The sequence below is a fragment of the Oreochromis aureus genome, linkage group 7 (genome assembly GCF_013358895.1).
Source record: "Oreochromis aureus strain Israel breed Guangdong linkage group 7, ZZ_aureus, whole genome shotgun sequence".
In the NCBI taxonomy this organism is placed as follows: domain Eukaryota; kingdom Metazoa; phylum Chordata; class Actinopteri; order Cichliformes; family Cichlidae; genus Oreochromis; species Oreochromis aureus.
Genome location: NC_052948.1, coordinates 58,733,838 through 58,756,332, shown reverse-complemented (window position 1 = coordinate 58,756,332; position 22,495 = coordinate 58,733,838). Strand labels below are relative to the sequence as shown.

Here is a 22,495-nt window from a genome sequence, read left to right as displayed (position 1 = left end):
GTAGACATTGATGGACATTTTTGCTGATTAGCTAATGTAGTGCTATGCAGACCTTGTGCTGTATGATCGACAGTGTTAAGTTTTTGTGTCCAACGCATTTCTGAGTAAAGCTATTCTGGAGCGCATGCTAGGGAAACATTTACCACATTATAGGTTTCACACCAAATAAACCCATAATAATTTATTTTTTGTAGTGTGCATGCAGACTGAACATTACCATATTATGGCTCAAAGCTCAAATCACAGATCTGCCACAACATTTACACAGGAAGGAAAAGAAAAAGCACAATTCCCAATAACCAGCAGCATTTAATATCAAAGCCATACAGCACAGTTTTCAGTTTTATAGTTTTATTGAATTGCATCACTCTACATCATCTAGAATTTCAACAAGATATTCTTTAAAGACCAAATATAATACTTGCATCCCTGCAATAAGTCTCTACACTTAAGAAGAGAAAGCATTTTTTTTTACTGAAACATACATTAAGAATTAATATTTAATTAAACATTGCCATAAAAGTTCTGTTAATTCTTGAATGCCATTTTTCTAGTCATATATTTTATATAATAGATTTAAGTCTCTGTCTCTTTCATAGGAATACTAGAAAACAAAGAAGGTAAGAAATGCACAAAACCCATTGAGTAGCATTGCCTAATACTACAGCAAAGAAGTTACTGGACATTCAGTTGACATGCACTCAGTTGAAGAATAGAAAAGAACACAGCCATAGAAAGGAAGAGTTATGGCCTCGATGTCGGTCAGTTTGGCAAATTACTGATTGGCTTGTTCTCTTGGATAGACTCTAAATAAAAGATGGATGTAGCCTGCATGTCTTGAGTGAAGGCAAGGGGAGCAGTCTTTATATAGAAATCTCAGATAATGACACTTGGTTCTACCTTGCAAGGGAAGCCAAATATTGGGTTAATGCCAGCTGCACTCTGGTGTTCTTGGGAAGTTCTTTTCAAGGTGTTTGTTCAGTCACCATAGCAAAGGTTGCTAGTGGTTCAGAGTAGTTGGGGTATGTGTTGCAATGGGTAAGGAGGTCTTTTGTGTAGAGCTTAAAGTGCTTCTTTGGTTTGCAATACTTGTGATGGTAGGGTAGGTCATGATCACTCATGCAGATTGTATTTCCTATTCTGGGCGGCTGTTTTATGGCCAGGTTGAGTTGGTTTTTAGAAAGGATCTAGATAGAGGAGCTTCAGGTTTGTGAAATACATTCTGTCTGATGTATCTGCAGACCAGGGTGGAGACAAATGCTGCACTGCATATGGCAAAAAGCTTGTTGATGACCTTCAGGATGTCATTTTTAAGAACCCATCTTAAAAAGCCACTCAAAGACCGACATGGTTTTATTGTGGTTAATGTCATTCTCTCGTGACTTTAGTTTTTTGAATGTTTGCCTTGGGTGAAAAGACTGGTATTGGAAAGCTATTGTGTTTAAGGTGAACTAACTGAATTGAACAATTCTGTGAATCAGGCCTGCATCCCACCATGCACTTGCAGGAGGAAGGAAAGGAGTCTGGGTGGCATCATAGAGCCACAGTCAAGAACCGATTGGTGACATCATGGTGGCTATGGCCATCTTTTATATATAGTCTATGGTGTCACCTTTACGGTGTCTATGTAACACTTCTTGAGGTAAACCAGGTGACACGTTTCCTGTTTATCCCCACAATTACATAAACTGATCCATGCCTACAGAAGGCCTGATCTCAACATGTAGGTCCTCTGCCGTTTAATCTTTTCACAATGTTGCCAGGAAACGTTCTGCTCAGCCATGCTTCAATACATTTCAGTGGCATAACTCTTTCATTGTATGACGAAGCACGGGTTGCACTGAGGAGTAGGAGGATAGAAAAAGAACAGGTTGCACAGTCTGAGGGACATTCAGGAATGTATCAACAGGAAACAGTACTGGTGTTTCTGACCATTCACTTACTATCGATCCCATATACACAACCCAGCCGAGCTGGGCACAATGTACACAAAGGGAGATCCCTTAATTAGAACACGTGGGTTGCACTCAGCCAGGCTTGAGTACTGTAAATCTATGGCTATCGGTATAGTAAATCACTTACATGTAAACACTAATCCATGCAGTATGGCTTTGTTTGTATTGAGAATACAGTAGCTCCTTCTTGAACGCAAATAGGATTGGAGTTTGATATATATATATGTATATATATATATATATATATATATGTATATGTATATATATGTATATGTTGGGGTTTTTTTTCCAACAAGTGAGAGGTTAAATGTACTCTGTGGAGTTTTCTTGTAAACAAAGTATTGTGGTTTTAATATTAAGCAGGTGGTTATTGGCTAACCTTTCACCTCGTGGGGCTAATGTAGTAACTGCATACAGTATACAGACTGCATTAACAGATCACAAATCAAACCTGACCACCTCAAGGTACTTTAAGTATTTAAGTGGCCTTCTTTTCAAGCTTTTAAGACTACCTTAACTTGCATCATGGAGAACCAACAGACACATCTCATGATCATTAAGTCATGTCAATGTACTTTTTGTATTTTGCAACTTAATCTCTACTTAGTCACTTAAGGTTTTGATACTTTAATTTCAGAAGTCAGATAATTGCACAAGCCATTGCATTGCTGAATCCCTCTGAAAGACTTGGTTTTGAAACTTTGTCAGGTCCAGATTAGCACCTAGATTTATTCTTAAGCCCTGCAAATTCCATTTTAGTTGGACCATTTCAAAACAACAAGTTAGATGATAAGTGGCACAGCAACAGCCCCTCTTACGCTGCTTTCTTCCTTATAAAACAAAGCAGATCTCTTTATAGCCCCAATACACTGTTTTTTAACACATTCATTGCTATATTTGTGAAATCTCTGCTCTGTAATGCTTTTAGTGGTCCAAACTTCCACAGGGTACCTTTAAAAGAGACACTCACAGGTTGGTAAATACATTTTCACAGATAATGCAATACTGCTTTTGCATGCCTGTTCTACAAGTCTATTGTTATACATATTTCTGTTACCATATATGTCATAATGTTCAACACTTCCACGTGTCACACAGTCATGCCCCGCTGAGCGCAGCCCAGAGTTCTAAAAGTAGGTAACAATCAACATTAGTGTCAGTGTAGCTGGATTCCCACTCACTGCCACCACAGTGCCAGCAGATGACAGACTCGCTGTCTTCACAGGTGAAGAGAGAATAGACTCAACAGTGAGGTGGATGGCAAGATGGCACCTTTGAAAGAATAATGCTGTAACGGAGGAGTGATTCATTAACAAGTCTTTACCCAGTTAGACAGTAATATATCTCTACATACTCTCATCATACTCATTGACCTCTAATATACTCTACTATGCTTAAGTCACAATATTCACTCATTTTTACATTGTGCTTTTTTTAATCTGATTGTTTGACAGTGTAGGGCTTACAGTGGCGACGAGGAGGCGTATGCAGGATTCTGACCTTCATACTGTGTTCATCCCGGGGTGAATGGGGTCAAATCTATTGCTAAGAACATGGCATTAGCCCAGCACTGAAGCTGTAGCGAAAAGCAAAAACATTTCTACTCTGATTTTATGTCACTTTTCTCCAGAGTGTGTGGGCCGATGTGAAGTGAAGACTGAACTCAGCCGGTTTTCAGACTTTACCGAACAATACTGTTGATGTCACGTCCGAATAATATGCTCATCGGGGTTTTAACGTAAAGGTCGAATAAGTCATCGGATCCATCCTGCATTTGACCCTGATGTCCTGGAATTTGCAAGAGCTGTAACTTTCTGTAATATCCTCCTGTTCATTAACTTTTTTGCACTTAAAGGTGGGTTCAGTAGTGGCAATACATGTGATCACGTGTTCGAGATATTAATGCTGAGGTGGTTCATCTAACTGCTACAGTATGCTAAGTGTTGTGAAGGTTTATTTCAAATTCAAGGTTATTCTTTCAGTGATATGTTTAATAGCTGAATAGACCTATCATCGTGGTAATAATGTCATATATTAATGAAACACAATCTGATGTCTACACTGAAAGTGGGAAATTCTCTGCTTCCAGGGAATTTAAAATGCATCAAAAAGAAGTTGTCTTTTAAAACCCTTTACCTCCTCAACCATGTGGTGATGTTTAAGGCTTTATATTCAGTGTTCTTCAGATTCATATATCTGTTTCAGATGGTAGCTATTTGAATTCAAACAAACAGTTTAGAGAAGCTGCAGCACCTGTGAAGCTACTGCCACTTTCACTGAGGATAAGATTTGTACCATAGCACTAAAAGATGTCAGTAAATACAAATATAATCATAACAGAACAACATTTTCATATGTACAATCTCCACTAGACTTACACAGCTAATATAAGCAACCCATCACCAATTCAGACAAGGAATGCATGAACAGAAGGCAAAAATCAAACCGAGTTTATCTGCATGGAGATCAGTGAGGTGCTGCCTGTCTCTCTAAGCAGTCGCTTTCTCAACGTAGCGGACGTGTCGCGTCAGAAACGATCCCTTAAATGGCCCTGATGTCAAAGCGCAGGGATTTGACTCTTTAACCCCAAAGTGTTAAATTAAAATAAAACCACACAGAGAAACACTAGTGGGAATTTGTGTTAGCATCTACACGTGCAAATCCTTGAGAAGACCTGACATCAGCTGGCCTTCTTCTGCTGGTGTCAGGTCAAAGGGATTTGCTGCACTTTAAAGAAACAGTACCGTGTAACAGCCAGTAAACCATCAGAGACATTACCCTCAGAACAGCCATTGTATACAGAGTGAATGTAAAAGAGACTGAGAGAGTGCAACAGAACAAACGAAGGCAACAAATCAGAAAATTATGGAGGAGGTCAGATATACTTGGTCATTATAAGATTATTAACTTTAAAAGGTGACCTTATGGGGTCATCTACTGATTGTTATGTGAAGACTTAAAGTTACTACTGGAACCACTGTTCTCTGATAGCACATCTGTTTCTTTCCTATTCATCTACCGGTGAACAGCTAACCACATTATTCTACCCTTCAGTGGTTCTTCTCTCATATTAAAATCACTTGTTTATCCAGAGCCAATGTTCAGTTTCCCAAATAAAGTTCTAGGCTAAATGTCATATTTAGATGGCTTTGGGTAAATAACATCCATAAGAGAGGACAGCTAGCTAAAGACTTCTCTGTTTTCCTGAGAACGCAAACTAATCTGTCAACTAGGTATTCCGAGTCTTTATTTTATTAAGTCATGGCTGATGCGAGGGTAATTTGGTCAGTTATGAAATAAATAAATAAAAGTCTACTATATACTATTCACAGATGAATAAAAAGCAGCTACTATAAAATGACAGCTACACAGATGAGCTATCTGTGGTGATCAGCTGCATTCCCAAACTGACTACTGAAAAGCTGCTACATGGAAAACTCAACCTTCGGGGTCCTTGCTACATGACAATCTCCACCTTACAGTGGCTCAAAGCTATTAGAAACATGTACATGAAGTAATCCAAAATCTTGAAATCCAGCAAACTACCATGATGAGATGCAAACATGTTTTAGTAATCTCACGTTGTAAAATGTACTGTTTGTTCAATTTTCACCGCAGTTGACACCATTCATTTGCACTATGTAAACATGTACTTACAAAAAGAGTTGAGGGAGTTTGGGGGTTGTGGGGATTGGGGTGGGTGAAACGTAGAGGAGAAAAAAAGGTTTTAGGGCAGGAGGGGAAGGAGTTAAAGAAGTGAGGAGTGTCAGGAGTCTTGGCGTGTAGTCGAATATCTTCATGCTCAGTCCCTGTTCACGCTGCACCAGACGGCTGCAAATAGAAAGAGGGATAACAAGTGAGAAAGAGGTTAGAAAGGAAGGAGATTTTAAAGAAAGCGTGCCTCAGAGTGAAAAAACAATGAGGAGAGTGAGCAAAAAAATGGATTGAATGGAAATGAGAAGAAAGCAGAACAGGCGTGGGGGAAAGAAGAGCGCCAAGAAGGGAAATTAAGAGAAATGGACAAAAAAGTGATTGCTAGACAACAAAACGGGCAGTCAGCCAAGCATCAGCTAGGTCACTGACAGTCTGCGACTCGGAGCAGGGATGCCTGCCAGCATCACTTGTTTTGAATGAAACAGATTCCAAAGCCAGGTTTCTGTAGATAATGCCTATAAATTTTACATGACACATCCAGCCTTGTTGAACAAACTAATCACTTCTCAGCATTATATAGAACACTACTTTGCTCTGCAACTGTGTACTATTGCATCACACCTTTATAGTAATATTAGCACATATTGTGTTATCTCAGTATCACCTGAACTACTGATAATTCTACTAGTAGGGTAAGTCGGCAACAGCTCAGGGACCCCAAAAAACAGATTTTTGATCCAAGTTGATCAGAAAAAATCTGATATAAATGTTCATGAAAATTTAAAGGAGTGACTAGTTTGATGAAAATTGGTCGTGTAATTTTTTTTTAATACACCACAACTAACAACCATGCAGAAATAACATTCTGTATATGAATTATACTACACTGTATTTAGACATGACCTTCTGTGAACTTAAATCAGTATATTTCTCTGATGTTCTAGATATACAAGACAAAATGAGGATTCATCAATAATCATAATGGCAGATTTAAATTTATTTATTAATCCTGTAATGTTACCAAAAAATATTTTGGTGTTCCCACTGTTTGCCTTTCAGTCATCCTCAGTTCTCCGTGGTAGGAAGGTTGTTCCTGAACTCACCGCAGTCTTTAGATTCCAACTGTGTCAGTTTTCTGTCTCTTTATGTAAACTGACTTTATACTGTTGAGGTCAGAGCTCAGTGGGAGCCATACCATCTGCTGTAGTACTTTAATGTCTCTGCCTTTATGTTTGGAGTCATAATCATGCTGCAGAATTATTTTGAGACCAAGTGGAAGAATCTCAAGCTCCCAAAACTGCATATTTCTGTGTGCACAATGTTGGCTGGCACATGAAACTGTTCACAGTCATAGTCCATATACTGAGTGCACAGTTTACATTACAGGCAACAAAGATTGACCTTTGTTGCATGTAACTGTAATATTGTACAAGCGGGCTTATAAATTTCTGAAAGGATTATTTAGCACTGCAAAAGAGGGCAAACTTGGCAATTTTACTTCAAATGTGTAAAAATCAGGGAAAAGGGAAACTTTGTCTTGTCTTCTTTGTGTTCTCAAGAAAATATCATAAGATATTCCAAATCCAGATATCGTTGTGGACATTGGTCCCAATTCACAAATGGTTTGGAGGGGATTTCAGCTGCAGTGTCAGACTGCTTTTGTTTTATTCTCGAGTTACTTTCTACTGTTTTACCACTGACCTGGCACGGCTACAGAGGACACAGCCTCCGGCTGGCACAGTGTATCCACCTTCACATGCTGAAAGGCTTTGTTGGGAGCCGACTGGAGGTGCCTGGAATCAGAGGAGAGCGTGAGACAGCGCACACACTAAATGACACACAACATTTCTGTATGTACACATCTGTCTTGACTTTGCACACAGCCTCTCAAAAGCACACATGGACTGTAATCGCTTTGCACGGCCCTTAGCCTTTACTGTAAGATTTGAAATATTAATGGTGGGGAGATGCTGTGAGCAGTGGAGCAGAAACTCGGATCAGCAGGCAGCTACATCAGCAGCCTCTCCTTGTGCCCAGACCATTACTAAATCACAATGACCTGAAGCAACTTGAGTGCTTCAGCAACTCTGGAGCATGTGAATGGCTGAACAATGTTAATTAAACGTTGATGGAGGATTTTTTTCAAACAGGCTCATGGCAGTAATAGAAGAAAAGTGAGACCTCCTTTTATTGGGTGATCACCAATCAATTAGAACAGGGATAAGAAGGAACGGCGTGCTCAGCTCCAAAAAACTTTCAGGGGACCGAGAGTGCTGACTCAAAGGCAATATCCTAAACAATATGAATGTCTGCGCTCAGTAATGACTTTTAATGCTTTCAAAGTGGATCAGCACGGGGAATGAATCACTCTGAGGCTGTTCTCCGTGTTTACAGATGCTTCATTCTGTCAGCTGCTTTGGATCAATGTTTGGAGCCCGGGTTCGGAAAATGAAAAGTTCTTAATACTGGCATGTGTGACAGATAGAGCTCAGGATTAAGAATAAAATCGGAGCCAAAAATGATTAAAACTCACCTCTTCCACTCCTCCTCGCCATCCCAGAACTCATAGACGACAAAGGATAAACCATCTGGCAGACGCACTGCAGTCACACTGGAGCAGAGGCAGAGGAAAATGGGAATAAGAGGATGAAAGAGGACGGAAGGTGATATGGAAAATGACAGGATGAGAGACGATGGATTCATGATCGAGAACGGTGAAGTAGTGCACATTAAGGATACATTTGTAAAGCAGACACGAGATAACAGTTTATATTTCAGCAAATACCATCTTGGACTTTATAGATGTCACTGCACACCAAGAATAGCAAATCACATCTATCAGAGTGTGACCATCATAGAGGTTATTATGTGGGATGTTATGGAGACATTTTGGATGGTACACTTTGCTGTAATGAACACAGGCTCCTTCGTATGTATTCCAAAGGAAGGTGAATGTGCACATGGGATCTTTGTCACACTCGGCTAACAGCGTAACTCAGTTTCCACAGCAAGCGCCGCATTTAAAGGCTTCAAGGGTAAAAGTGGAACATGTTATGGTCATGTTGACACGTTAATGTGTTTTTATGTGCCTAATATTTGCCCATTTAACCAACAGTATAACGTCCCAAATGGAATTTCGGTTTAGAAACAAAAGCAGAAAACGACTCAAAGACTCGGTGCTGTTAACGCCAGCAATTTTCTTTGGTCCATTATTTGCACTTGTGCCTTTTCGTAATTTTCTGGCTCTGAAATCAAGCAGCTGTTGATGTGTTTGAGCAGATCATACCGTACGGTGCAGTTTCTGCGTGAAATTACACTTGCACGTCTGCCTGCTCGGGCTTCGTCTCACGACCGGCGTGATTTTAATTTCACTTTTCAAGGATTCCAATTTTCATAGTGCGAGCTCAGAGCTTAGCAAAAACAACAAAAAAGATGATGCTGTCGTGATTCGCTGTGCGGCAGGCAGGAGAAAGAACCAAACGCAGGACTTGGTACACACAGGGATGAACTCAAAAAGGCAGCTTTATTTTGTTGTAAAACACTAGAAGACTACAAAACCAAACCTAAACTGGAAAACCTGAAATTAAGACTAGGGAACAGGAAACTAGGAGTTACAAGGGAATATGGAGCACAGGAAAACCACACAGCTACAAGGGACAGCGCAACAACAAGACAGGGATGACAGAGGACTAAAATACACATCGGAGAAATCAGGGAATGGGAGACAGCAGGGAAACACAGCTGGAACTAATTAGGCAGACGAGGCGGGGAACAGAGGCTGAACACAGAGCAGGACTATCAAAATAAAACAGGAACCAAAATCTAAGAACTAGAAAACCTCAAGAGGCATAACCAGAATTAAACCAAAACACAAGATAATATTAATCAAAACAAAAAACACATAGTGTTCAGACTCAGGACCATGACAGATACAGAAGTTAGTATACTGCTCAGTAGGATCTATATGCTCAAAGTAGTTGGATTATAACTCTGATTGCGAGCTCCATCAAAGACTTAAAGAAATAAACTAGTATTTTGGGTGATGTCAGCAGACAAAATTACTTCTCTTTTTTGTAGTTATCATACATGACTGACTTTAAACTACTTCAATCAACTTTTATCAGATGCTTTACCTCAGGGGTCTAAAACTCCAGTCCTCGAGGGCCAGTGTCCTGCAACTTTTCCATGTGTCCCTGTTGCAACACACCTGAATACAATTAGTAGGTCATTTGCAAGAGTATAGAACTTTACTGCATGCTGAAGCAACCCCTAACCCTACTCAAGTAAATTTAAGTAAATGTACTGTATGTATACATTTACTAAACGTAAAAAATGTACTTCTATAAGTACTTTTATTGCACCATGTTCATTCACTCATAAGCTGCTGTAACATGAATCAAATGGCTAAATTGCCACCTCAGCATGCAGTCAAGTTCTATACTCTTGCTAATGACCTACTAATTGTATTCAAGTGTGTCGCAACAGGGACACATGGAAAAGTTGCAGGACACCGGCCCTCGAGGACTGGAGTTTGAGACCCCTGCTTTACCTTGTTCAACCTGCCTACAGAGATGCATGACATATACCAAAGTACCCAAGAATGTTTGATATTAGCCTGATATAATAATATATATGTATATATATATATATATATGTATATTATACACACACACACATGGTTTTGTAAATTTTTAGATTTACAATAACATATGTACAAGCCCAGCATTAGGAGCTAGAGTGGTTATGTCTATCCATTTCATTAAACAATCACAATTTTGTATTGTATTAAGATAGCCAGCATACTTGATCAAGTCATAATTTATTATTATATCATAATTTAATAATTTTACTTCTTCATTCTTTAATAACACTTTTTAGCGATGTGCTTTATGTCATTATCACCCTGGAAGAGTCCTCTTTTGTTAAACTTCTAAAGGTAGGGAGTCGTATGGTCCGTTAGTAATTTTTGCAATAGGAAATCTTTTATAAATATGATCTATTTTTTGTCACATGCAGCCAACATATGATCACAGTCTCAGCTCCATGCTTCACTGTGGTGGCCCAGGCCAGATTCACGCCCAGCATGTTGGATTCCTTTCAGCCAAACACATTTATCTTAGTCATATCTAATCAAAGCAGTCATATCTAATCTTCTTCTTTATCTGGAATTTTGTGCCAAAGAGTGAGCAACTTTTCCCCCCTCTTTTTTTCCTTGGACGCGTTCCATCTGGGTTGGCATTAAGCAATGTTCTTTGCACCATCTGAGCTGCCTCAGTTACTCCGATCTCTATTGATAACCCCTGCGTAGGGCCCAAGCCTTTACCCATCTGTTTTTCAGAGACAGAGTGTACAAGTTGTTCATAAGGTGATCATTTTAAGAGAACACTCCATATGACTCTGATTAGTGGCAGCATGTTTTCTTTTTTTTACCTCAAAATAACCATGGCCATGTTTCCACTGATTTTTAGTTGATAAATAATCTTCTGTATATTCTTTCCATTCAAGCACAATTTTCAGACGATCACAATACCATCTCCCTTCTTCCAATATTTTCTGTAACCTAACCTGCTTTTATTGCTGGCTGTACATGCAGACTACAAGTAGTGTGAAAAGACATTACTGTTACGTGTGTGTCTCTGCAGTTCCGCTCTAAACCTGTAGAGGGCACTGAGGGACAGGAGCTGCTGCCTGTTAAATATCTTTACAGGGTTTCAGAAGAAATAACTTGAATTGTCTGAGCTCTGCTGGAGGATTTAATAGAATTTGTGCCTCTAATCACAAACAAACCCCAAAAGATAATGAGCAGGGACAGCAGAGACTAAATAAAGTTTATATATTACAGTTAGGCAAAGATGAAATTAAAAACTGACAAAGGAGGAAAAAGACATTCAGTGGCACACCAGAGAGAGAAAAAGACAGAAGTCTTTGCACAGATAATGTGCAAGCTTCCATCTGAAAACCTTGCTGCATTATTTATATTCAGATACCTACAATTACTGTGCTGCTACCATGTTTATTATAAAATAAAAAACATACCACAAAACGCAATCTGGCAATGACATCAGACCTACCTTACTGCTGAACCTGTTTTTCCTTTTACCCGTGTGTGCTTTTTATTGATTGCAATTAAGACTTGTCCTTCATGAAGAAGGTGTGACTTAAGTAAGGTTTGTTCTGTCAGGAAAGCGGTTGTTGAAGCTCCTACAGACTTTGAAGGACATGATGGGATAATAACATAACTAATTCTTAGAATACAACAAAAGAATGCTAAAATGCTCAGAGCAACAAGGCACAAGGATAAGATTTAACACATCCATCTTCAGGTGCTTGTACACGATTCCTTTGACCATTACGCATCACATTATTTACTATGTTTATTTTTTTCAGCACAGAAACCTTCAGCAGTCTGTTTGTGTGTTTTGCACATTTTTTTTCTTTCTTGCTCAAACTCGGTCAGGGTTACCCTCCCCAGTCGGCAAAGGCAGGCTGCAGAAAATAAAACCAACAGCATCAAACTGCCAAACTACTAGTCAAACTTCAAAATGCTGTTTATTATGAATGTCAAAGCCCTTAAAAGACCAAAGAACCTTGTCTGTAGCTACATTAGTGAGTGAACAGACTGATTTTTGAAGGCATATTACACAACTCAAATTGACATATCTTTTTAGTTTAATGATTACTCTGAGGGATATTCACTCCCTATAGTTCAAGAAATCTTAAATTAGTCTGGTATATGAAATGTAGACGTGACAGGAACCTGATCAAACAGCAGGTTGGGTTTTCGAGGTGCATTTAACATCTTCTTTATGTCTGATCCTGGTGCAAAACATCTGGTGATAAGTTGGAAGTACATTAAACAACTGCACTTATAAACAGCATTTCAGTTAGATGTAGGAATGGGAATCGAGAACCAGTTCTTGTAGAGAACTGGTTCCCCGTAACAATTCCTTGGAACTGTTAGTCTGCTTGCCTATCAATCCTGCTCATCAGTTCCACTTGCTCTTGCGCTACAATCAGCTTACCAGCTCTTAAAGCTGCTATGATCATTGACTTTATATACGGAGAAAATGGCAGTGTTGAATATCTGTGAGAGGATCACTCATATTGAGAAAAAGAAGATGACTATCAACCAGCTTTGCACTCTCTCAACTCAGCATTTTATCATTTTTCAGCTCATGGTTATAGTTTAAGTTGGGAAATCAATTATAATATTAGTCTTGAATGACTCTGTGTATTATTGCTGTTAACAATAAGGATTCTCTGCTACATTTAGCTGTTAAGATTAACACCTCCTTCATCCATGCTGCAGCCCCTTTCGGTGCAGACTGCAGTAACTGGTAGTAGAAAATGTAATGCACCACAGTCAGAACCTTTAAGCCTTGCCAAGGGCATATGCAGAACACCGCTATAAACTATGCATACTGTATATTGAGCTGGGATTGGAAAAATCTCAGTGGATATTATAGTCCGTTTCACAGCACCCCAAGGCTCAAAGTGATATGGACGGTAGGTCTGTATCAGTTGCAGCACGGGTATATCAGACTATATACAGGTACAATATTATAAACTGGGTACACATGAGCTGTGCAGCACAGTATTACTATGAACACCTGGGAGTTCATAGCAATGATTTCAGAAAGGTACCCTCTGAGAGCTGAACCTCTGGTGTATGACCTAGAACATTCAGAACCAGAGATACAATCAAAGATCAAAGGAGAGAATATTTGAGGGAGCACTTAAGAAAGTGTGAAAAACAGAGAGGTCCTGACACTGAAAATGGAACGCATTAAATATTTAAAATCATACTCGTTACAGTGCTGCTCTCTGCAGCACAGCACTTGTAAAAATATGAGTGAAACTTACTGAAAGCAGTCTCTCTGAGCGGAGACGTTCTTCAGGTACTGCTTCAGAGCCTCACAGAACTCACCAAGCTGCTTCTGGGAAACCACCATCTCCTGACGAATCAGCAGCAAAGACTGAAGGAAGAGCAACAGAGACAGCAGGGTCAGTTTTGTACTGAGGTTTTTATTTAACAGCTTACTGTTCTGTTTGTTGTATGTCTGTTTCTTTATAGTGAAGCTGTATTAATATTTGTACCGTCTCTTTAAAAAGAAGATGGAAGCACGGCTTAGGCTTACAAAGTTGCATCTGAAAGAACCACAAGACTTATGTTTGTTGGACAGACGAGACTAAAGTGGAGAGGTGTGGCCTAAATGTACAGCGCCACATTTGGCAAAAAACAAACACAGCATCTCAATACAAACATTTCATGCCAACTGTGGTGGATCGGTGATGGTTTGGATTGCAGTCATTGAGTCGACCATGAACTCCTGTATACCGCAGAATCCTAGAGTCAAATGTGAGGCTGTCTGTCTGCCAACTAAAGCTTGGCCAAAACTGGGCTGTGCAAGAGGGCAATAACGCCAAGCATAGCAGCAACTTTACAACAGAATGGCTGAAAAAGAAAATAATCAAGATGCTGCAATGGCCCAGTCAAAGTTCTGATCTGAACCTGATTGAAATGCCTCGGAGGGACCTTGAGAGAGCCTGCAAACCTCAATGAACTGAAGCAATGTTGTAAAAAAAACTACAGGCAACTGTGGCAATTTGCTAGCAAATAAAGCAATCGCTACAAGATTTTTATTGTAGCGCTTTCTTTGGAACTAATTTCACCCAGTGAGAGCCAGTAACAGCGGATGTATTAGGTCCATTGTGGCTAACATCTCTCGAGCAATGTGCACATGGCAGCACATGAGAAACTTTAATATCTGAATGCTGTGGAAAACAAACAATTACGGTAACACTAAAAGATGTGAAAGGTGCATTAGCACGCTACTTAGTAGCCTCTGTAGGCTAGCACCAAAAGTAGGTTAATCTCTATAGACTCCCATGTTAAAATGCCCAACTTCAGCTTTTAAATGATCATGTTTATAGCCTGGCTCTCTCTCAAAAAATGTTTTTGGTCCCAAGAGCTAATTTCATCTTTCATAAGGGAAGCAAAGTTGTTAAATTATGTGTGGGGCTGGGACAGATGTAGCTGACAACCATGTGAAAGGCCTCGCGTCTGCTAACAAAAACTAAAGAAAAAATAACATGGCTGCAGTCAGAATGCTAACACTCAGGTGTTAGCAGTTTTTGAGATTTTTCTTTGTCTGCACCAACATGTTAGCGGGCTACCAGGTAGTTAGTTTTCGGGCATTTTCTTGACATAAATATTTGTGACCATGCTGGTCATGCTAGTTTCAGACAAAGCTAATTTCATGTGATTAGGATAGCAGGTGTAGTTACCAGGGGATTTATAAGACACATCTAATTTTTTATTCATCACTTGTTAAATTATTATCCATTTACTAGAGCTACGAGCAATTTCTCTGATACTAAATTGAAATGTGAGGGAATGATGCAGTGCCTTTCTAAAGTCCCTGTCTCCTGCGGCTAAAAGCATAGACGTTCATAATTTCACACAGCCTACAGAAATGTTGTGATGGGGGGGCTTCCTGGGGACTCTGGGAAATGATGAACAATAAGAGGCTGAATGATTATTAGCCGTTATTGGTATGAATCCCATTTCTAACAAGAACCAAAGAACTGTGTCTTCTATTGTTTTAATCAGATGAGATTAGCTGCAGATGTCTTCAGCTTTTTAATGTGCCAGCATTACTGTAGCTCACTACAGTAAAATTAAAAATTAATCCACTGTGACCTAGATAACTCCAGAAGTGTCTCACTGACACAATATGCCTTCTTAGCTCGCATATATGCAAACGCACACACTTACGCCCCCTCGCGCATCATCTGTCACACCTCTACATCTCTCACTAACACACTGATGATCTTATTTCAATATTATTTAACGCATAACAACTATGTAATATTTGAAGAGTATGTAAACAGTGCACCAGCATTTATTTCCTGTTATAAATCTTTAATAAGATTAATCCTGAGTTGAATTTGCACATTTCAAGTTATTACATGGAAATAATACAATTAAAGAAAATAAGGTTAACACTTCAAAAGTATCCAGAAACAACAGTGCTATAAAATAGGCCAAAACCTTTAAGGAATCAATAAACAGAGCTAATGAAAAACATTACAAATTAAAATGTGGCATTGACAAATGAGAGAAAAGTGTTTGCTCTGCAGTGTTGGACAGTTAAACCTTGAGCTTGAAAAGGAAGACTTTTAACAGCGTTTAGATGTCAGATCTGAGAAGTCTAATACAAGACTGACGAAAGAGCTGAAATGTATAATGGAGCCAACCTTCAGAGGGGTTAAGTGTTCAATAAAATAAAAACACTGAATTCTGTATGAAATCAAATCTGCACAATTTGATGCAACAGAGAAGAAACAGGTTTTACATGGCAAATCATGTAACAGGCAAAACGTATCACACAATTTTTGTGCAAAAATGACATCCCATCAGCTGTTCTGCAGTTATGTCCGCCCACGTGATGACACAGAACCTCATTGTCAGCCTGCTATAGAAAACCACGTTTCAAACACATTTTTAACTGTTAACTATTAATTTTAGAAAGTTTGGCATTTTTGTTTTCATTTTAAAGTCGCGGTATGCTGCTTTTCTTCATTTAGATCAAGAAAGCAATGAAAGCGTGCAATGCCAACTTCTCAAATGTATTTATTTACAAAAGCTAGAATGTTAGGAAAGCTCAGTAATGTCAGCATAACTTTGAGCCTTGTGGGCCTCCACATGAGGAACCAAGTTAAACACTTTGACATCTCTTCCAACACACAAAACAGAAATAGATTCAAGACGCAGACGGTAAATCACCAGCAGTGGTTGGTGATGTCGTTCTCTTCTATCTTAGGACTATTTTATTTTTATGCTTAGACCACTTTTACCTCACCTAACCTTTTTCTTCCAGCAAACAGCAGAACACCTGCAGTTCTTTTATCAAGCATGCAATCTAGTCCTTCTGTCTGTGCTCCTTTTCTATTGTCCTCATTCTGGGTGCTTGAAAATACAGATGTGATCCCATTCTACAATATTTCAGAAGGCTTTCAGCCCTTTACCCTGCAACAAGACATCCTAATTGTTTTATGGACGTGTTGTTGCTGTTAACAGGATATTAAATATCAGATCGAGCAACTGATTAGCAACTGGAAATAACTTGCTATCACAACATCTTAATAAGAGAGCTCTCCATTTAGCAGATATTAGCCACAGCTCTTGCAGCTTGTACTAGTGGAGGCTCTCATGTCATTCATCTCATCTGCATTTGTGCGTTAGTGTGCATCTGCTGATTGTTTTATTGGCATGTTATCGCTTTACAACACAGTTTATCTTCTGCAATTAGCTTAAATTGCAATCAAGAGGCAGTGTCAGTGCTGCAACACTGAGGTGGATGAATGAAAACCTGGATGTTGCTCAGTAAAGACGTGTTGTACTTATGTGATTTACAAGGCAATGATTGCATGGGCACGCCGGATTGAGAACCCACAGCAGTGATAAAACTTGACAGAATTATAAAGCCTACTACAGCCCAGCTAAAAACAACAACACACAAACACGCACAGACGTCCTACCAACTCAATTAGAAACACTACATTGCCCAGCAGCTTCTGTTAATCTAATCACTACCACTCCATTAACCATCCAGCTTCCCTGACCGAATCACTATGATTACATCTGCTCCCTGCTGACTCTGTGGCCCTGCAGAGGTGATAAATCAGGAGACCCTAACTCTGCAGCTCTGTGTTCTCTGTCGTGCTAACCTCTGTGGTAACGGTCAGCATCAAAGCTGTATCCATGTCAGTAAGAGCGCAGGTGAGCCTAAGACTAAGACCAGTTTGCTGGAAAACAAGATATAGGTTTAAAAAAAGACTACAACTAAAGTGATTATACAGTAATAATCTAAGAAAAACCCCAATAATCCTTATAATCCTAATAATGCCTTCTCATTTATCCAAACTGGATATAATGGAATTAGGTTAATTATCCACACATCAGATTAGACTTGATCAATTTTATTTTGAAAATTCACAAAACAATATATGCTTTATGTGGTACTGAGTTACATGACGTATTTTACATTGATTTTCTTTCTTTTTTGGCTTCATGATTATGAGCTTTTATGTTTAGATTGATAAAGCAAACTTAAGGACAATGTTGCTAATAGCGTCAGTCTGCTCCATCATAAATCTTCTGTGTTTTGAGTCTGTACAGCTTACAGAAAGTGGAAATATCCATCACTGCTGCAGTCATAATTATTGATATACTGAGCGTTCATGACTACTTAGCGTGTTTGATTGTTTACAGGAGCCTGACTGACAGAAAGCCCTTCCCTGGGAACATGCACATGTTGGAAATGACAAACCAATTGAAATTAATTGTAACTATTTGTAACTGTCTAGAGCGTTAGGCTGTACCTCCCAGTCTTTCTGTAGATGGATCTTTAGTTGTCATGAAAATGCGTGTGAATGTGTGTAAACATGTCGCATCAGCAAAACCATCTACAATGAAATGAAACTATAGACAGCTAAATCCAATCCTTGCAGTGTTTGTGAGTGTGTGTGTGTGCTTACAGGACACTCTTTACTCTATGAGTCTGCTTGATTGGACAAGCGGCTGACTACCACAGTGTCATAAAGACATGTGGAGCCTAGTTCACAGGCTTGTAAAAATGTTATTGATTTCTGTATTTTCCTGTTCCTGTCTCCAGCTCTGCATCGACTCAAAAGCCCACTGAGTGCTCGTGGTTAAATGTCAGACAACAACAACAGCTCCGTATCAGAAATGTTTCCAGAATTTTAGGCACAGGTGGGAAGCAAGGACCTTTCAGGCATGGGGGTGGGGCATTAAAAATGAGAAGACTGAAACCAAACCACTTTTAAAATGGTTTGAAAATTCAAAAATGCTTCCCCAGTCCAAATTTGTCAAGCACACCAATTCATTCCTTTCCCACAGTGCAAACAGTGAAAACTCAGAAACACTTTAAGACCAGAGCTGGTGCAGATGGAGCTGTCTGTGTCTATATTTGGGCCCTTCCTTTATGTTTTACAGTGTTTCCATGACTTCACAGAGCTGTGTACCAGAAAAACCTCTTCATATGAGGGATTTGGGAATGAGAATGTCTAACAGAGAGGATCCAGAACCAAACTCTAATTCCATAGAAAACTGGACCATCTCTGTGTCTTCGCTTACAACTACTCCAGCAAGCCAGAGCATTTAAATGGTCCAGTAGTAACATGGGAAACCGAATCCACTATATAATATCATTTAAATGAGCTTTTAAATCCAGATAAACTGAGTGTGATTTCTGAAAAGTGCCTTGTGGTGCTTTTTCCATGCATGCATGACAGGATTTAGAGAATGAAATTTATGTTCTGCAACAGCTGAACATATTACAGTTCAATCAGACAACTCACATTTGTGGCTGACTTATTACAGCAGGATAATATACTTAGAGTTTATGTTGCAAAATGGTCATTCCCTCTAAAGATGCTCTAAAATTGGGGACTGATGGGTGAACATCTTTCCGAAGTTTATAAATGGATGCTGGGGTGGTGGAGGGGTTGAAACAGCAGGGAGCTTTACATGGCAGCAGCAACATTAACATATCAGGGGGAAATTTGGCGCTTGAAAAGACTTCTATATTGGGAGGGTGGGTTTGGTACATGACATGGCGAGCGTTATGCATGGCAATATGTCTGAACCTGCTCATAGGCTCTGCTTCTTTAAAACATAAAAAGTAAATTCTTCAGTTTTTCATCATTAAATAATAATTTTGTTGTCTCTCTTTCCAAGCACCTACTTTTTTATCAAGTGTTTATGATGCAAGAAACTACAAAAAGACTAACTGGGGTTTTAGAGGAGAAAAAACAAACAAACTTCCAAGCTGCCGCTTTAATTTTGCTTTAATGTGGATGATTGCTGATGAGTACCAAACTGTGTGACACCACCTATTTGTCTGCGTTGGGCTCTGAGTAACCGTTTTCTCAATTGATTGTAATTTTGCTCTGCAATTATCAGCGAAACACAGTGTGAGTACTATACTGTAGTAAACACATAGTATATTGGCAAATGTATGTCAAACAAAAAGCATTTCTCTTCTGTCTCCTTCTTCACGTCTCTATGTAAATCCCCAGTGAGGTTTTAAACCACCAACTCTGTAAAATATGCAGAAATCATCACCTTCTATCAAGGACACACTATGTAGATACTGTGCTATATGTGTTAAGCCTGTGGGTGCTAATGTGTGTGTGTGTGTGTGTGTGTGTGTGTGTGTGTGTGTGTGTGTGTGTGTGTGTGTGTGTGTGTGTGTGTGTGGAATATGCTCTAATGTGGATTATTATGTACTGGGTGTGAAAATGGGAGGACTAGAGGGATGTGTGGAGGATCAGTCTAGTGTTACCATGGGAACTGGGAAATACCCATTACCCATATAGGTCTTCTATATAGGTATCATTTGATTGTTAGGGTTTTCTCTTAGCCCTATTTCCATTTTATTTATGATCCTGGAGCTTGTTTGTTATCACCAGTTCTTCTCTTCTGTTATTTCTCTTTGTTTCTCCTGCCATCCATCAGCCCTGTTTTGAGCTCAAGGAAACCCTCACTGATTGATCCCTCATTGATTATAAGAAGAAGAAGGAGGAGGTAACAAGCCACTCATTAGTTTAGAAATAAACCGCATCTCCTGTAGCTGCAATTACAGATGCATGACTAAAGTATTAGTTGCACTCACCTGCTGACTGCAACAGCAGGAGAAAAAGAATAAATACATAACAACAAGAGCAGCACTTCACATAAAGCAGTGATTGGCATCCTTTTGGAATATCTGGAGAGCTAAAGATCAAAGTAGTAGTTATGTAAGAGTAAATTACTATAATTTTCGATTTCACTTGATTGCACACTTGATTGAACAATGTAATTGACATACGACGTGACTATTTCATGGTGAATCAGTTGACCGCTTGAGGGCAGAGTACGTTTGACAACAGCGACAGATTGTGGGCTTACAAAATTGTTATGTCTAACATATTATTGTGCAAACATATTATTACAGAATCAGATGTGCATGCAAGCTTTCTTTTTTGTGTCCATCAAATATTTGGTCATTTATAGGTAGTTGAAAAAAAACAAAAATACTGAAACTCGTGGTAAGTAGAACACATTTTATGGGTTGTGTAGTTTTCACATGACAGAACAAGAGTAACACCAAGAAATATCTCACTGTGTGTGTGTGTTTGTAATCCTGTCCTTTCTTTTCATCCAACCTGCTTCGAAACTGTTGTTCGAAATGTGTTGTTGGGGACCCCAGTAAGTGCAGTGTCCAGCTTGGAGTGTTTTGGATCAGTGGTTTGTAAATTGTGGCTAAAGGTTGGTTTCAAGCCAGGTATTTTGGTGATGATGTATAATGTATATCCTGGCTATGGATAGTTTAACTTTCCTTGAACATCTACATTTCTGTTTCCCTAAAATCTCCATAAACGTTAGGGGAGCTTCTGAGTTTGCTGACTTTTCACATGATACAATTTTATTTAAATGATTACTAATTGATATAAAGATAAAAGAGATTTATAAGTGCAGTTTTAATTTGAGAAGTGATAACCATACCAGTGCCTGTTTAAGTTTCCTCAGTCCTCAGTCACAGTGAAGGGAAAAAGAAGAAGAAGAAGGAGAAGAAGAAAAAAAAATGGAATTTCTAAGTTTAACAAATTAAATGTTCTGATGAATGAAATCTGGAACTGGACCAGGCTTTGGCATTTCAAAAATGAAAACAAAACCAATTAATCAGATTGTGGCTGTAGTGTGCAGCTCCTAGATGTATTAAAATTCCATCTCTGAGACTATTTTAAATGGATCAGCCTGCCAAAATTAGGGTGAGTGGCTACACTGAACAGTTTGAGGTTTCATAATGTACTAATGCACTGTGGAAATCACTTTGGAAACAGTATTACAGTAATACTGCAATTAACAACTTGAATTACATACGTGCACAAATGGCTTGGATATAAGTATTGCATTTAATATGGTTTAAAATCATTTTTACATTGGTAGCATTTTCAGTTTCGACACTGAAACACTGTCTGTTGGCTACGGTGAATCCCTGTGTTGCTATCAAGTTCCAGTCATTATAAAGAAGATGTAACTGAAACAGCAGCTGTACCTGCTTGCCTAACAACAGCTGAAGTATTTCAAAGGAAAGATTAATTTTTAATGCTTCCACCTTCGCTCATTCATTCATTTTACCCATCTCCAAGTGACAAACAAAGCCCAAGCACTTTTCCTCTGAAATTACTTGTGTGTCTCCCTTGCCTGTCGCACATACCTTTCATGGGAGCTCTTCCTATTTGTACATTAATTCAGACGAGGTATCTAACTTCTGAGGGGCGTTTCTTCCTTTCAGGATAACTAACTTTGTATCCTTTCAGATTGCATTATCTTGATTGCTCATATGCAAAGCTCAGTGGGTTGTTGCATAAATTGTAATGACCTTCAGGTAGCAATGATTATGTGGAATAAGTACTAGGGAATTTTTGCTTTTGAAATATCAACCAGAACCTCTCTAGCCCCGGAGGACTTTCTTTCTTCTCAGCTTATGAATTCCTTTGAGCACCTCTAATTTCATTCTCCTTCGTGCTTTTCCATCCAGCTTCCAAATTATTCCTTTTATCAATGTTTACATCTGTTGGTGAGGGTTGCATTTCAGTGGGGCTTCTCTGCATACATCTCAAAGCACATTTATAAGCAACGCATTTACAAAAATACTACCCCCACCCCCCCTCGGTTCAGGTTTGATTGGGCAGGTCAGATAAGATGTGATATGAATTTAAGAAAAGAAAACAATACCCAAACCAAGAGTGGAAATACTATGGAGTAAAACTCATAGTCATAGTCTGTCTCCTTTTTCAATAAAGTCAAATCA

The 22,495-nt window shown here is 39.0% G+C and overlaps 1 protein-coding gene across 2 annotated transcripts in view; it reads right to left on the bottom strand.

Moving 5' to 3' along the window:
* Window positions 1-313: 313 nt before the first annotated feature.
* necab2 (N-terminal EF-hand calcium binding protein 2) overlaps window positions 314-22,495 on the bottom strand; it is a 157,171-nt gene continuing 134,989 nt past the window's right edge. For both annotated transcript variants that reach the window (XM_039614492.1, XM_031734289.2), the window contains 4 exons: window positions 13,473-13,585; window positions 8,143-8,220; window positions 7,311-7,402; window positions 314-5,786 (listed from right to left, as the gene is read on the bottom strand). In XM_039614492.1, the coding sequence (XP_039470426.1) occupies window positions 5,758-5,786; window positions 7,311-7,402; window positions 8,143-8,220; window positions 13,473-13,585 (312 nt within the window). In that variant the 3' untranslated portion in view covers window positions 314-5,757. The remainder of the gene's footprint in view (window positions 5,787-7,310; window positions 7,403-8,142; window positions 8,221-13,472; window positions 13,586-22,495) is intronic.